Consider the following 15989-nt stretch of genomic DNA (forward strand, 5'->3'; position numbering starts at 1 on the left):
CCAAACTAAGAGCAGTAACTTCCATTTTATTCTGCACCCTAAAGACAAGTGCTTAACCAACAGGTTTTACATTATCTGTTCTTTGTCTCGTTGCAGATTAACTTCTTATTAAAGGCTTTTAGTAAGACAGCACTGAAGCAATTGTATTCATTGTTGTTTCTGAATTACAGATATGGTCTGAGGCCGTGTCCAATCTGCCAAAAAGAGCCAAAGGATCCAGTCTGCCTGCTTTGCTCCCATGTGTTCTGTCTGAAGTGCATCAGAACATGGCTAATACCAGCACATATGCATTGTCCATACTGCAAAGTTGCCATCAGTGATGTTAATTTAACTGTCTCTGAGGAGATCAGGTACTCAACCCTCTCGAAGTAGGAAGCTTTGCAGTGGGGCTGGTTGTATGAGGAAATTCTGATTCCCAGCTCTGAAGTTGTCAATGTGGGTAGAATGGGTGGAGGGAACTCTGCTCTGCTTGTTCTGGAACTAGAACAGTTCCTGTCCATTTTATTGTTACAAAAGATGGAAGGAAGTCACCTTGGCCCTGTAGGAAAACTGTAGTTACAAAGCCCTGTAAACCTAAAGCACTGTCAGTGGCTGAATTGGACAAGGGAACTGCTTGTCATCTTGGATTGCTGTGTGATAACTTACATTTACTGAGATTTTTTTGCTGTCTGGCATCATTTTGCCACTTGTGATCTTAGTTGTCAATGGGATACAGCCTTTGCAGATGATATTACTGAAGTGTTGCACAAGTGCAGCCTTTTGGAGAGCTGGAAATGTGTGTTACCTTGCTGACTTCTGCCTATTTGCTTAACTTCACGTGTTCTTTAAATGGTTCAGTATTTGAACATTGTCCTGATATTTTTACCCTTTCCCCAGCAATGCCATAGAAAGAAATGCCCTGTTCCGGCAAAGATGCAATAATTTCTTCATAGATGTGGTCACTACCATGAGCTTCAAGGACAATGAACCTCCTGAGCCACAGGTGATCCAAGAGCTCCTTAATCTGCTGTTTGTTCACAGAAGTTCAGGTGAGCTCCCTTCATCCTGACACTCAGCCACGTGGAGATGATTCTCTTGCCACTTCCTCTCACCTGTCTTTTTCTTATCTCCACAGATCACCCTACTGTCTGCACAAAATTTCTGTCCCCATTTAATGATGAAGTGGATGAAATTCCCATTGTCCGCTCTGTAGTGCTGAAGCTCCTCTTGAAGTACAGGTGAGCAGAGTCAGATGGGTGTTACTTGAAGGGTGGTTCAATTTTATTTTTCATGACCTCATCAAACCAATCTGATCTCCTCACTTCCTTGCTGTTCATTAAATATGAATCATTACAGAGAAATTTACCCTGTGCCTTTGTTTGAGTTATGCAGCTTGGCTGGCTTGCATGTAGCTTGTGTTGAAGTATCTGATCAGTCTGTGCCAAGGTTTACCTAGCCATTCTTAACCTAAACCTGTGCTGAAAGTGAGTGGCTTAAGTAATGTAACGGGAGCTGACTAATTGATGTTCTCTAGCTCAGCAAAGCAATACTTGTCATCCACAGACATTAAATCAAGAGTGATCCTTTTTACTCTCACGCAGACCTCCATTCACACTAGGTCTTCCAGCCTCCCTTTGGAGCCAGTGGACAGAAAACATTTTAAAGTGTGATCATCTCCTCAATCAGGTGTTTAAAATAGATCAGATGACTTGTGCCTTAGCATTTCTAATTTAGCATTGTTGATGACAGAAGCCTAGCTCAGACTGGGAAGCTAGATGACATCTGGCAAAACAAACATGGCACAATTGCTTTTCCATCTTCTGGATGGATCCAGAGTGACCCCCTCCTCTCACAGAGCCATAACTAGGAGTTTGATCATGATTTAGAACATGTATAGTAGCCATCAGTATCGCAGTTGTGGTTTCTTTCTCCTGTAGCTTCAATGAAGTGAAAAATGATGTACAAGACTACCTGTTGCTGGTAGAGCACAACAAGATCCTAGAGAAAAAGGATAAAAAAGAACTCTACTTGCTTTTTGTCAATTGCTTAGAGGTAAGAGCTGGACAAAGTACCAACGAACAGGACTTCTTATTTAAGTGGTTCTGCCACTCATGCAGTATTCTGGCCTATCTTTAGGATTCTCTGTGTGAAAAGTCTGAGGGCAGCATTGAATATGAGCATGCAAACTGTCTGCCTAAAGACAGAGGCTTTCCAGACAACTATCTCCCAAAGAACAATCAAGAACCGCCTCAGGAGTCGTCCGTTGACTATTTGCAGGCAGTAGCCAAGGTTCGCTTGTACCTGAATAAGGCTGCAGAGGTGCTGTTTGACTTGCATGAGCACAAACGTAAGTCTAATTATTCTGCTGTCAAATGGAAATAACTGTATACAGAGCAAAGTCACAATGGGAGACGGGCTGGACACAGTCAGTGAACCTGTGCTGTGCTAGAACTTGTTTTGATGCATGGCCAAGAACAAGTATATTGTGGTTTTTTTCCTCCTTCATTAGGAGTGTCAGTCATTATTTCTTCCCTTTACCATGTACTAGAAGAGCTCTGTACCCAGTAGCAAGGCTGTGCCAAGCCCCTAGGGTGTAGTTACGCAGGAGTTGTGCCTTTGGAAGGAGATTTATTTTATCTTCCAGATGCTAACAATAAAATTTTATGTAGGACCAATTAAACTGAACTTTAATGAATAAATGAATAAAGTATAAAAGATGCTTCAGATACATGACCACTATAAGGCTTATATATTTTATATGAATAAGAGTTCAGCATAGTTAAAAAGGACAAAGAGATACTTAAAAAAGAAGTAAAAGAAGTTTTGAGCTGATTTGCTGACCCAGTAAAGGAGAATGGTGTGTGGAGAATCTTAGATACTTGCACAGTCCTTGAAGCATCAAAATGCAGTAGTGTATCTAATTCCAAGAGACTTGAGCATCCAGCCCTTGCATCGAGGATGTCAGTCTACTGAAATGCATCCCAGGAATTGTTCTCGGGGGGCACCATCACCTTGGCAGCTGAGACAATGGAAAGCCATTTTTGACCAGGATGGAAGAGCTCTGAGAAAGAACTACCAGTAAATGGGGAAACTCGTCCCTGAGAGAAGGAATCAGGAGTAGGATATGTCATCCTTGTGGAGGAAATGGGTCTTTGTCTGAAATCCAGCTGAGGAAAGACTCTAGATAAGCTGCTGAGGAAGAGAGGACTCTCAAGTGCTCCTGTGTAATCAGTCAGTATTAGTAAAACAGCTTGGTGCTGCAGCTTGTGCAGACAGAGGCAGGATGTGATTTTGTCTTTTTTTTTTTTTTTCCTTCTTTTTTCCACTCCAGAGCAAGACCATTTAGAGGGGAAGCAGCATTACCTGGCAAACGTGAGGAGGTTCTGTGGCCTCGCCAAGAATGACTGGCATCGTGTTTACCTAGTCCGGAAGATTGCTAGTCAGTATGGGATGGAATTTGCTCAGAAGCTTGCCACAGAGGAAGAGTTCAACTGGGTGTTCCCAGTGGAAGTGCTGAGACAGGTAAGGAAGGGGTGTTTCCTTGGAGATGGCTCTGGTCTCCTCTTAGTCTTCAGTCTGTACTTCTTTGGGGTGTTTCTGCTGTTGCGTGGCTCTGGGGGACTCGTCACAGTGGGAGTGGTTGTGAAGGTGACTTATCCTTGCTCTGTGTCGGAGTCTCTTACAGCAGTGAGGCCACATGGGTTGCTCTGCCTGCATCCCGCCTCTTTGCAAAGGCTGAGATGCCCCAGTTCTTGGGAGGAAGAAGAGATGCTGTCTTGTTAATGTCCACAGTGCTCACCCTGGGCTTTTCCCTTTGAAGGTGCAGAATGGCCAGCCTAATCACATCGATCATTACCTGGCATGTGGTGAGAATTACAGAGTCCTGCGTGATGCTGTGGGGAAAGCCATGATAGAGTGTAAGGCTGAGGGTCTCCTGGAGGCCGAGAAGGTAGGGCACACTCTTCTCACCATAATCCTATTGTGGATTCTGGATGGCCTGTGTTTAAGCTTTGTGTGTTCCTCTTGGCAGCATCTCTTCCAGTAGAGATATCTGGGTTGCCTTTCCTTGAAAGTTACTATGGATTATGCTTTACTTTCTTGTTTGTGTTCTAGTGTATGTAACTCTGAGGTTATATCTGTTGGTTGCCTCCTCTTGCTTTACTCTCCTCATAATTTAAAGCAGCAGCTTCTTTTACAGTAAGCAATACAGGCACCTTGTAGCCAACCAACTGGAGGGCAGGCAGATAATCAAAGAAGCTTTGTGTCCCCTCCCTGCCTGCCCTTATCTATGCAGCTTTGTGTCCTGCCACGCAAAATCCAAACATGTGATTTCTGTGTAATCGTAACCTTTTTTCCAATATGCATCTTGTATATGAAAATCTTCAGGAATCAGTTTGCAAATGATGTGGCTTTGAAAGTCTCTTTATCGTCTATCACACACTGGCTGTGATTTCTTTTTCATTTCTGTATTGGTTTGATTTGAAGGCAGGTGTGTACAAGTTGCTGCCTAGTAAGATTGCAATTCTGACTGGATGTTAGAAGAGTGAAGTTCTTGACAGCTTTCTGATGTAAAACCCTCAATCAGCTTGAGTTCTGTTGGATTATTCATTTATTTATGGCTTGATCAGCCATTTCTGCACTATCCCCCTTTGTGTGTGGAGAGTTTTACCACAGACCCGCTGAAGCCTGCAAATCCAGTAACCAGCAGAAATGTTATCAGACTTAGCTGTGACAGCTATATCTTCTCTGCCATATCATCTTTTCTTCTTTTCTAGACATCTCGCAGCTCCTCTGCTGTACAATGTGTCCATCTGCTCCTGGCTATTTTCAGAGAGGTCACTGCCCTGTATGGAGTTAGTGACTCAAATCTTCATCCCAAACAGCAGGTAAGATAATTCACTTTGGACACTCATGACAAACATGCTTCATTGATAAGGATGACTAAGATTTGGATCATTGGTGGAAGAGCTCTTTGTTCTTCTGCCCCAAATACACGGTTTTGTCCTGATCTGAGCAGACTGGAAGTGTTTTGAAAGTAGGGGCAACACAGCATGGGAAGCAGCTGATAATTCTCTTTGGTTTGGTGGCCAATATCATGCTGGTTTTATTTCTTTTAAATATGTGCTTTCAGCAAACAGAATTTATGACTGAGTTCATCCGAAACTCCCAAGTCCTGAATCATACATACGTGCAGGAGTTCGCGTCTTCTCTTGTGCTTAATGAAGTGCCATCTCTGAAAGTGGATCCCAAAAGCTTCCGCTACAACAGAGCACACATTGAAATGGCTGTTCACACCACAGCTGTCCTTCTGTGTGGGCAGAACCCCATCCTGAACCCCCTGAGGAATCTGGCATTCCATCCATCCATCATGGAGGTAAAGACATTTAACTCAGATGGCAATTCAGCATATTGCTAATTCTTTCGTATATCTGCTGGATCCTCTCTGACCTAACCTTTCTTAACATCAAAAGCACTACCTTATTGCTTTGGCTGTGAATTACTGATGCATGATTATTTCAGTATCACTGGGATTAATTAGCACTACAACAAGCTCTGGGCTGGTACCTTTTTAAGGTACCTCTGTGTCCTTAGCAGGATCAGGCAAATACTTTTGCTGATATTTGAGTGAACAGGTCTGAAAGCAGCTGGCTAGTCCTGCTGTGGAGCTCTAGAGGATAATGGCTCATGCAGCCCTAGGCTGAGTCGGGTCAGTGGGATCTGCTGCCCTGCTGCTCCTAGCCATCCAAGGCATTTGGAAGTGTGCTGGTACACACCAGGGTACCACCCCAAGTGGAATCCAATGTCTAGAGAGTGTCTAGAGTGCACATGCGAGGCTTAACAATATTGATGGCTCTTAAGAGTAGATTCTCAATGGTAGAATTTAAAAATGCGCATGCACATCAGCTGCCTGACCTCTGCTTTCAGATATCTCTTGTTCCCCATAATAAAGATTCAAATAAATACAAATCACAAATCAAGCGACCTCTACAGGAAAGAACTGATTTATATATTTACTGGTCACATTTTTTGTTTTTCCTCCTTAGCGTGCTTTTCTGCCTACAATGCCGCAAGATATAATTGCTGAGGCGAGGACCTGGGCAGCAACAAGCAATATGTGGTGGTACAGTAAGTGCTCTTCACTGGCTGTGAAAAACTGAAGGAAAATCCTTGGGTTTTCAATGAAACTGTTCCAGACGTAAGGACAGATATGTTCCTTCTCAGCACGAGTTATGCTTTGTAAATTAAGATTTGTAGCTATGGCTTATATGTGTAATGCACCAGAGTGCATTGAGCTTCTGCTTTAGTCTTCAGCTTATGGCTGTTTACAAAGCTGGAAGTTGTGGCTGCCACCTCCCTGGAGGTGTCCAAGTGGAAGGTGTCCCAGCCCATAGCAAGGGTGTTGGAACTGGATGATCTTTAAGGTCCCCTCCAACTCAAACCATTCTATGATTCTGGAATGTTCAAATGGTGTGGGCATAAGAGGAGCACTTTGCCACTTCCCTGACCAGCTTTGAGTTCTCTGTTTTCCACAGTAGGATCTTATGCAGATTGAAAATCCAGAGGTGGGAACGTTTTCATTTGGTACTCAGCAGCAGAATCTTTCAGGCTTCCATTCCTTGTTTCTCAAAGACAGAAGCACCGAAAACTTCCTCTGGTTCCTACATAAGTTTCTTGCTCCTTTGAGCTTTGGGGCAGTCAATGCTTTTGTTTAGGTCTTGAAGTATGTTTCTTGCTCCCAGATGATGGTCCCTGTGAAAGGAAATAACAGAGGCTTTATAAACGTCAGTTTTGTAATACTGTCTTGTTTGTTTCTTTCTTGACAGCATGTCCAAATGGCCACCCCTGCCTTGTAGGAGAGGTAAGACTTTGAGATAGGTGGGTGACTAAGCAGGTGGTGTTTTCAAAATGAACTGTTATTTTATTTTTCTAGTTTTTATGTTCTATTGCACTGCAGTTAATTTTCTAATTTCTCTACATGACTAATAATTTGTAACATAAAATTTAGAATAGCTCTAACATAATACCATAAATCTAGGAACGAGAGGCAGAGGCCCTTTGCCCTGCATATAGCCGTTCTTGAATTAAACAGTTACAGCTTGGATTTCTGTTTCATTCTATTTCTCTGCTGGAGAAGCTTTTACTCTGGATTTCAGTGTTCTCATTTTGCTTTTTGCTAGTGTGGAGGACCCATGGAAATTAGCCGCTGTATCGAGTGTCGTGCCCTGGTTGGAGGGGAAGATCATAAAGCACTGCCTAACTTTCAACAATTCCAGTATGCTTTGATTCATTAATCTTTTTCAGCACTAAGTCATCCTTTCAGGGCAAAAGGCAGCAACAACTTCATGCTGTTACCTGAAAGGTGGCACGTGGGATTCCCTGTTAACGCACACATGGGCCTCTGAGGGGAAGAAGCTCAGCTGGTGGGAGTGCTGGTATAACTCCGACTTTGCAGAAACTGCCTTAACATGAGATCTTCTCAAGATGCTGAATTAAGATTTTCCATCTCCCTGATCCTCCAGGGCTGGTGTAGGCTGTGTGGTTCTACACCAAGTTAGTAATAATCAACATTTTGGTAAGTGGATCAACGTGATTGAAGAACTTCTACCAGTGCTCTGGTACCTGATTTATGCTCCATCCTCCTTGATTCTCTGGATTAGCACTTGCAACCCTTGTGTAAGAATGTTAAAGTTATTGGTTCTGAAAGCAGTGGCTTCTTGTCTATCCAGCAGAGCCCTACAGGGCTGGACTTTGCCACTTTCATAGAAAAGGTATTAGGAAGAGATGTCCAGAGAAGAGTAAAGAGCCAGCAAAACCGAACAAATTGGGCTATTGATGCACAAAACTTACTGGAAATCCTCATTCCCCTGTAGCACTTCTAATTGGCAGCTTCTGTGGCTTTTTAAGAACTTACGGGTCAAAACAACATCACTGGGTATTGAAGACCTCTCTTGTGTGTTTTTGTCAAGGCAAAAAAAAATACTATATATACACACTTTCCAACAGGAATACCGGAGACAGAACTCAAACTGGCCATATTCTTGGAGACCTGCAACACAGAAGAGCAATGGGAGTACCTGATCGGCCCATGACTCCAGCTGTCTTCACGCCAATACGCTTGCTCACACATTTGTCAATGTTGTTGGGAGCTACAAGACATCCTCAGGTATTTTCCAGTAGTAGTTCCAAGTGGCCACATGAAATGTAGTGAACGTTTGTATGAGGCTGGTCCTTCTCATCATATTGCCAAGTAACTGGGGCAGTCTTTCAAGATGCAAGACCTAAATTCACTTCTCTCCTTGCCCAGGAGTGATTTTTGTTCCTTTATGCACATGGATGCACACATACCTGCCTTCATATGTTCAAGTGGTAGGAATCCTATGGGACAGAGTTGTCTTTCTGGTGAGACTGTCGCTCATGCCTCGTGCTTGAATTGGATAGTATTGGCTATGCTCATTCTTGCCTTTTGTTGCTCTTTAGTCATTTCAAAGGATTATCAAGCCACCGGTAGGCGACCCTGTGAGTTTCCTGCAGGAGCATATTCAGGAGGACTTGGCACAGCTGACAAAAATTTTGGGAAAGAGTGTGGATGAGACTATCAACATCGTTCATCTTGTCCTCAGCAGCCTCCTTAAGGACACCCATCAGCACCTAGGCCAGGGTAAGGAAAACTACCCACCCCAGCACATCTGCAAGCTGTATCAGAATTTAAGAGATAAATAACTGCTGCTTCTTTGCTAACAGACCATTTACAACAGGCAGTAGCTGAGCTGATAAGGAAGATCTAGACATTTGAGGCTTTTTTCTTGCAGTAGAGGGTGGAGGATTTTTGGCTGTTTACTTATCTTTTGGTCAAGTATGTGGAGTTTGCAAGGTTTGGTGCATAATTCTGAAGACGAATTATTGAATAAATAACCTCATGACCTGTTGACAGAGCTTTCAACCTACAAGCAGAGGAACTACCCAAAGCACAGTAGCTTGTGCGATGTATTATCTATATACTATACTGCCTTCTAAATGCCTACCAAGAATCTATTGGGTAGAAAAGGGTTGGCAGAGTATAGTTTGTGATAGAATCTTGAGTTCAGTCATAAGTCATTGTGTTATAGAGGGATTTGTATGTAACAGGCGTAATTTTAGTGTGACAGCACCAAGCTCTGTTGTTTGATCTGTCCTTGATCATGGTCTGACCTTGGACAACTTGTTTAACCTTTCTGGGATTATGAATGAGTTGGATAAATGTCCACATCATTCCAATGAATGACTGGACTGAAAGCTTCTGAAAACCTGCAGTCACTGTGTGCTATTTCAGACAAGACTCCCCAGCTAGACTGAGATACTTGTGTAGCTTCTAGGGCCTCTATAATTGCTTTTGGCTCATCATGCTAACTTGCAAGGATGTCCCATCTGGAAGCTTAGGGTATCTGTGTTGTCTTCTAACTGAAATATTGCAAATCTAAGAGACTAAATATTGCTGTCGCAGGGCAAGGTCAGTTTGATGATGTGCTCTCCACCAAACGGATGAGAAACAGATGGGAAGAAATTGTTGCAGGAACAATTATTGATCCTGTATTGAAGGTGAGAAATTTGCTGTATAAAATTTCAGTAGCTAAGCAGTTCAAATTCACTTACTTGGAAATCCGACATGCTGTAATATCTGTGCAACACTTTTCACCCAGCTCTTCCTAAAGCCAAGCCATCTATGACACAGCTACAGGTTATATTTAATTTGTGAGGGTCAATCAATTTATTCTACCTGTGGAAATGAGGATCTGAGACTAGAGCTGTGCTATGATGGTTGTGTATTGCTGGAAAAACAGGCATGTCTTAGGTCGGTTGAAAATTTCTGTCCAAGTGAGCATATGGTTGCCCCAAATGCACCCCACCTGCCTTCCCCCGCCCCATCACCTCAAGAATGGAAGACCTGTAAGCTGGATGAGCAGAAGAACAAAGCATAACTTTATGGTATAAACAGCTGTCTCACAAGATGTGTTTGTATGCTGGAGCTCATCTTCTGCTTTGACAATTAGTTGTGTCAATTGGCCATCAAGCTATTGGGGAGGTTTGACATGGTAGGTCACTGCTAATTCTGACATAATTTCTTTTTCTTTTTTTTTTATGCAGGACTTGGATAAAAAACTTCTGCAGTTAAACAGACAAATACAAGAGGATGAGAGAATTTTTTCCAATCCTATAGTGAAAATAGTGTATGGTGACCCAGCCACTTTCCTGTCCCAGCTGCCAAAGGACAGTCACATACATCATTCCAAGATGTGGAGCTGCCGAAAGAGGATTTCGGTGGAGAACCTGGGCCATGTAGTCCAACAAAAGAATGCCAAGGACACTGTTCCTCTCCTTTGGAAATTTCTGCAGAAGGTGGGTGTGACACAGGGATGAGAGACTGCACTGTTCAGAGATCAGCTCACAGAATCACAGCCTGCTTGAGGTTGGAGGGGTTGTCTTGAGGGCCAGCCCCCTGCTCAGGTGGGTCCCTAGAGCCAGTTGTCCAGGATTAAACCACTATTTGAGTAGACAGTGTCTTTCTTCTCATGACTTTCTACAATCTTGAGAACTGCCCATGTAAAATATTTTTTCTTTTAAAACAGTTAAAAAGTAATTCCATATAAGTATTCAAAACTGGTTTGTCCAAGAACAATCTTACTCATAACCCCCTTTCATCTTTCAGGAAACAGAGCTGAGGCTGGTTAAATTCTTACCAGAGATTCTGGCTCTCCAGAGAGACTTGGTGAGGCAATTTCAGAACACTGCTGAAGTCAAGCACTGCTCGATCAGAGAATTCCTCAACGAACCCTTCTCAGGTGAGAATCATCTGCCAAGACTGTAATTAGTAAAACCAAAAAGGGCTGGTTAGTCCAGCTGAAAATGAAGATGGAAACTTCTCTTGAGCTTGCAATCTTAAGCTCTCATGTTTTCCTTTTAATGCTCATCCAAATGAATTAGAGACCTTAACCCTTGGAGTTATGCTTGGAAAACTCATCAGGTGACCTTAAAGAGAATTAAGGACAGGAGGATTGTTCATAAGGGGTGGAGATTCTGCTCAGATAGGCAAGATAAATCCCTGAATGCAGCAGTGGGTATGTTGGTTTTTAAGCTTTGCCTTAGGGTACGGGCTACCTAAAAGGTAGAACAGGTGTCCTTCCCTTCCATTCATGAGCACCTTACAGATGTTCTGTGGCAACTCCTTCAGTTGTACTGAAGTACAATTACTTATGTTTTTAAGTACGTAAAGGTCATGCAGAATCAGACCATGGATCCATCCAGCCTTGTAGACTGGGCCAGTAGCAGACAATAATGGAAGAATAGAAACAAACAGAGCAAATGAAACCATTAGAAAACTGTTTAATGTTCGTTTAGTCTCCTTTGATCTGTTTGAGCAGTTCCCTAGAGTTCAGTGGCTTGCTTTGAAAATTCTTATATTATGGTGTTTCATGGTGTTGCCCGTGGAAGGATTTTGAGGATTTGTTATTTCTATTATTCCCCAGATGTGATGAGGGACCTGTTACAGGGGAGGGTGAAAGTGTTTCTGTCTGTTTGGAACAAGCTGAGAAGCTCGCTGGACACCAACAGTGAGTACCTTTCTTTCCCAGCACTCCTGTGAGAGGGGATGGAAGCAGGAACAACCACAGACCATGAGTGAAATGCAGAGTGAATACATTTTTGTTGCCTGGTGAACTGGAGGATCTCTGTAGCAGCACCCAGGCAGAGGCACATGCGCAGGAACTTCTAGAGTGTGTTTATAAACCTGCTGGGTTTGCCTGTATAGCTACGATTCACACAGGTCTAATTTTCCACCATGCTGTGATCTTTCCCAGTGAGGCAGGAATCTCAAGGATGTTTGCTAGGGTGCCTTGAGTTTATCACAGGCCTATGTTATCTAAACACAGAAGTTCTACTTGTCAAGCACACAGAACTAAACAACAATTAGTAGATGTGTTTTTCTACACCCAGCTGCAAGTCACTTGAGCATGTTTACAATCCTCCTTGCCATTCTCCCCTTATTTTCCCACATTCCTCTACAACTACCCTTGCTGAGTTCAAGTTCCTCCCATCAGCGATGCTGAGGCACATCCTCAAAACTGACTTTTGGCCATTAAAGGCTTAAGAAGATCTATGAGCAAATGGAAGAATTTGTTTCCCTCTTGCAGTATTCTCACCTGAACTTGCTTCCTTTAGCACTTAAACATAATGGAAAGAGTGCTGCTTTTTTCAGGTTCTATACTTTCTGCTGACCTGGGTCAGATCAGGAGAGGCTTGCTCTTCGTGGGCTTGCTCTGAGCTACCTCAAGGAGTCTTCTCTTCCTTTTATTTTAGGGGATATTAATCTTCCTAAAGGCTACTGTGATGCTGACCTGACCCTTGACAGCAAGCTTGAGGTCCTTCTGCCACGTCGACAGGGACTGGGCCTCAGCTCCACAGCCTTAACCAGCTATCTCATTAGTCTGCACAATGACTTTATCTACTCAGTGAAGAAACACATCAAGGAAGATGATAGGTATGTCCAGCTAGGACTTTTTTTTTGAGGGGGGGGGGGGGCTCTGTTTTATTATCTGCTACCACACAATCTGCTTTTCTGGCTTCATGAATGCTTCTTGCTCTACCTGGTGACTGTTTTCCCTTCTGCAGGTACTTGATCAGTCCGTCAGAAGTGGCTGATCTGCACTTGATCAGTTATGACGTTGAGAAGGACCTGATTCCTCTGATCCTGTCCAACTGCCAGTACAGCATGGAGAAGGGAGGGGAGATGCTCCAGGACTTTGATCTGGAGAAGATCCAGCAGCAACTCATCAGCAAGTTCCTGCAGGGGAAACCACTCATCAACCTAACGGTAGGAGAAGGCTACATTTTCTGCAGACAAGTTCTTGGTTGAAGTTGGAGCCCTGCAGCGATTGCTGCAGCCAGGCATGCTCTGTAGCAGGGTTAGCAGTGTTACAAAAGCTTCACAATTGTGGGTTTCTCTCCTGACAGGGAATACCTACCCTTGTGTACAGATGTGATCGGAATTATGAACAGCTGCTTAAGGATGTCAGGAGTAAGCTGCATCAGGTGGGTTTCTGCACTGGAGGAAACAGGGAAGGCATGAGACCCCTGGCATCCCAAGAAACATCAGGCTTGTCTTCTGTCACTTGCCTTGTTCATCTGCTCTGAAAGCTCATCCACTAATCTCTTGGCATGCCTGAAATATGTCCAAACTGGCCTTCTTTGGTCAGTCAGTCAGGACCGTCAGTCAGGATTTACAAAGTAAAGCCTTTTCAGTTTCCTAGATCTGGGGCTCTGCCATTTTCCGTGGCTTTAGCAACTTGAGCAGCAATAAGCAATGACTCTAAACTAATATTACCTTTGACTTCATTATTTTCAGAGTGCTCTTCCCAGTTCTGTGATGAACATGATCAGTGGGGAACTACAGTCTTACAGCGATGTCTGTGATGCTCTGTCCGTCTCTGAAATTGCCTTGGGATTCCTGGCCATGGCTGGAGAGAATGCCGAAATGCTTCTGACTGAATACATAGAAAAAGTTCTGCACATGGGTGATCAGACAAACCCTCATGTACTACACGTGAGTCCTGAGAGCAAAGCTCTTATTCGTTTGGGATAATACTTGCACTGGTTTATACTAAATCCAGCCAGCCTGGTCTCCAAGCTCAGCAAAAGTTCAACTTGAAAAGGATGTGATACAATTCCCTCCTTGCCATATCCAAGAGTAGGTGGTAAACAATTTTCACTTTTCCTGCAACCAGTGATTGCAAGGTGGGAGCATCTAATAGTTCGTGATGCTCAGCAGGTTCTTGCTAAACCCTACTGAAAGGTCAGGGATGTGGCAAATGTTGACTCCTCTGCAGAGCCAAACTCTTCTCTCAGCACCAGGATGGACAATTCCCAATAATTAATGGCAATGCTAAAACTGAGAAAAGCGAGAACTTTTGAGTCCACTCTCAGTGACACTGGCTTGCCTTTACTTGCTTTTACTTCTCAAAAGTGGTGACATAGGAAGGTTTTATCTCCTAATGATATGTGAACAGAAGCCCTTCACTGACAAGGGCCAAAGCACTGTGTTATGACAAGTATGTGTGACATAGCACTATCACTTTCCCACTCTCTTTCTTACCAAAATGATGGATCATTGAAGGCAAATTGGGGAGGCGGGAGAGAGAATTTGCAGATGGGCTTCTACCCCGAGGTTAAAAGGGTTCGGTGACCTCCCTGATGAACTCTGCTCTTCTGCAGTTTTGACCCGTATGGGTAGGGCAGAGCATGGACAGGTTCCTAAATACATCCCTTGCATCCCATTTCACTCCATAGACGTGTTTTTCTTTCAGGCCTTTAAACGATGCCACCTAAAGCACAGTATAGCCCTATGGCAACTTCTCTCTACCCGCAAATCTGAGCAGCTCCTGCGCCTTAAAAGGGTAAGGTACTCTGGTAACTCCAGTATCTAACCAGCTGCTCCCTTTTCTCTAAAGGAAGGTGCTCAAATGCACATGGTTGGTTGTTTTTTTTCTCCCTTCACTGCATTTTTAGGAACCTTTTGAAGATGTCGACCCAGCCTACAAAGAGGAGCTCAGTCCAGAGACTGCCAAACTCCTCAACACATTCTTTGTCCACTCAAGGCTGGAAACCTTCCTGCAGGAGCTCCATGAGATGATCACCCTGAAGCTGAGACATGTCCGAGCTGTGCATGAATTCAAAACCAACTGGAGGTAACAGGTTTATGCAGCCCAAACCAACCCACAGTTAGTAACTTAAGCTTCTCTGCCTCTGAAAATGCATATGATGGAAAGGGTTCACTTGGCAGATGCCTGCCCCGCTGGACACGAAGCACAACCAGCAACAGTAAGACTATGCAAATAGTTTTAAGACACACTGTATCTGGCGTGTATGACTCCTCTGCATCTTACACCAGCTATTTTGGGAACACTGCTGGAATATACCAGGAGCTGCTTTTCACGAGTGCTAAAGATGAACACAAGTACTTCTGCAGTCACTTAGAGGAGCACAACCAGCTTTCCACACACACCGCTTGGCCCTAACTGTTTGGTTCTGACCTGTAGGCTCCCATCCCTGGGACCTTTAACCTCCGTCTGTCTGTCTGTTTAATACCTCTCGTTACAAAATACACAGATTGAAACCCTGGTGGGGCCTTCCTGCCACACAAAATAGAGTGGCTTTTGTAGTTTGCTGTACACAGGCTATTAATACTACTGTTGTCCTTTGTTTTCCAGACTGAAGGAATGGTTCCTTCCAGAAATCGAAACAAAAGACGCAGAGTTAGCTGCAGAGCTGGAAGAGACGTTACCAGATGAGATTTTTCTCTCTCAGGTTATTGCTACCTGGAAAGCAGCCGCTCTCTTCAAAAGGGAGCACAAGGAAGCCTAGGATCACTACCACGGCTTGTGTTTCTGCTTTTCCCTCACGCCTGGGGGATTTTAGTGCCGCAGACACATGGTGTCCATGAGAGTGGAAGCTCAGGGCCTTGGTTTTGAGATTTGTTCGGGGTTTGTTTTTTTTTTTCTTTTAATTAACCTTGGTACTAAAACAGTGGTGCAAAGATGAGGTGCTTTGATGCAGCAGAAGAGGCTGGAGAAGCAGAAAGCTCGGTGTAGACACAGATTCTTTTAAAGATTCTTTTAAAGGCATCATTTTAAAAAAGAAAAAAAAAAAAAAAGAAAAATCCCAAACAAAACAAACCAAGCAAGCAAACACCCAGACAAAAAAAAAAAAAGCCTCAAACTCCCTACCCAAGCACTGCCAACCCTGCTGAAGGATTTTTATAACAAAGCATCACTCCTTAAAGCTTTGGAAGGTGTGTTTTTCTCCACCCTCCCTTTCTCTGGACACCGGATCGCTCTGGATCAAGGCCCAACCACAACTGCCCGAGCCCCGGTGCTCGCTGCTGCCTTATTCCCGGAGCAAAGCCCCCTTTCCCGCAGCTTTTTTCTCAATAAAGCTGGTTTTTCGCTCCTTGCGCCTCCTGCCCGGAACGGTCGCGGCGGAAC

At 43.8% G+C, this 15989-nt stretch overlaps 1 protein-coding gene across 1 annotated transcript in view; it reads left to right on the top strand.

Moving 5' to 3' along the window:
- Window positions 1-15948, top strand: part of RNF213 (ring finger protein 213) — a 50565-nt gene extending 34617 nt beyond the window's left edge. Inside the window, exons 42-66 of the mRNA XM_069872929.1 lie at window positions 171-350; window positions 877-1028; window positions 1115-1217; window positions 1917-2031; window positions 2116-2326; window positions 3311-3501; window positions 3800-3928; window positions 4755-4865; window positions 5111-5353; window positions 6024-6105; window positions 6804-6838; window positions 7158-7252; window positions 7984-8143; window positions 8458-8638; window positions 9461-9555; window positions 10102-10353; window positions 10664-10796; window positions 11481-11564; window positions 12310-12490; window positions 12622-12823; window positions 12964-13041; window positions 13355-13552; window positions 14313-14402; window positions 14515-14693; window positions 15216-15948. Of these exons, the coding sequence (XP_069729030.1) occupies window positions 171-350; window positions 877-1028; window positions 1115-1217; window positions 1917-2031; window positions 2116-2326; window positions 3311-3501; window positions 3800-3928; window positions 4755-4865; window positions 5111-5353; window positions 6024-6105; window positions 6804-6838; window positions 7158-7252; window positions 7984-8143; window positions 8458-8638; window positions 9461-9555; window positions 10102-10353; window positions 10664-10796; window positions 11481-11564; window positions 12310-12490; window positions 12622-12823; window positions 12964-13041; window positions 13355-13552; window positions 14313-14402; window positions 14515-14693; window positions 15216-15369 (3634 nt within the window). The 3' untranslated portion in view covers window positions 15370-15948. The remainder of the gene's footprint in view (window positions 1-170; window positions 351-876; window positions 1029-1114; window positions 1218-1916; window positions 2032-2115; window positions 2327-3310; window positions 3502-3799; window positions 3929-4754; window positions 4866-5110; window positions 5354-6023; window positions 6106-6803; window positions 6839-7157; window positions 7253-7983; window positions 8144-8457; window positions 8639-9460; window positions 9556-10101; window positions 10354-10663; window positions 10797-11480; window positions 11565-12309; window positions 12491-12621; window positions 12824-12963; window positions 13042-13354; window positions 13553-14312; window positions 14403-14514; window positions 14694-15215) is intronic.
- The last annotated feature ends 41 nt before the right edge of the window (window positions 15949-15989 follow it).

This window comes from Phaenicophaeus curvirostris, chromosome 19 (genome assembly GCF_032191515.1).
Source record: "Phaenicophaeus curvirostris isolate KB17595 chromosome 19, BPBGC_Pcur_1.0, whole genome shotgun sequence".
NCBI lineage: Eukaryota > Metazoa > Chordata > Aves > Cuculiformes > Cuculidae > Phaenicophaeus > Phaenicophaeus curvirostris.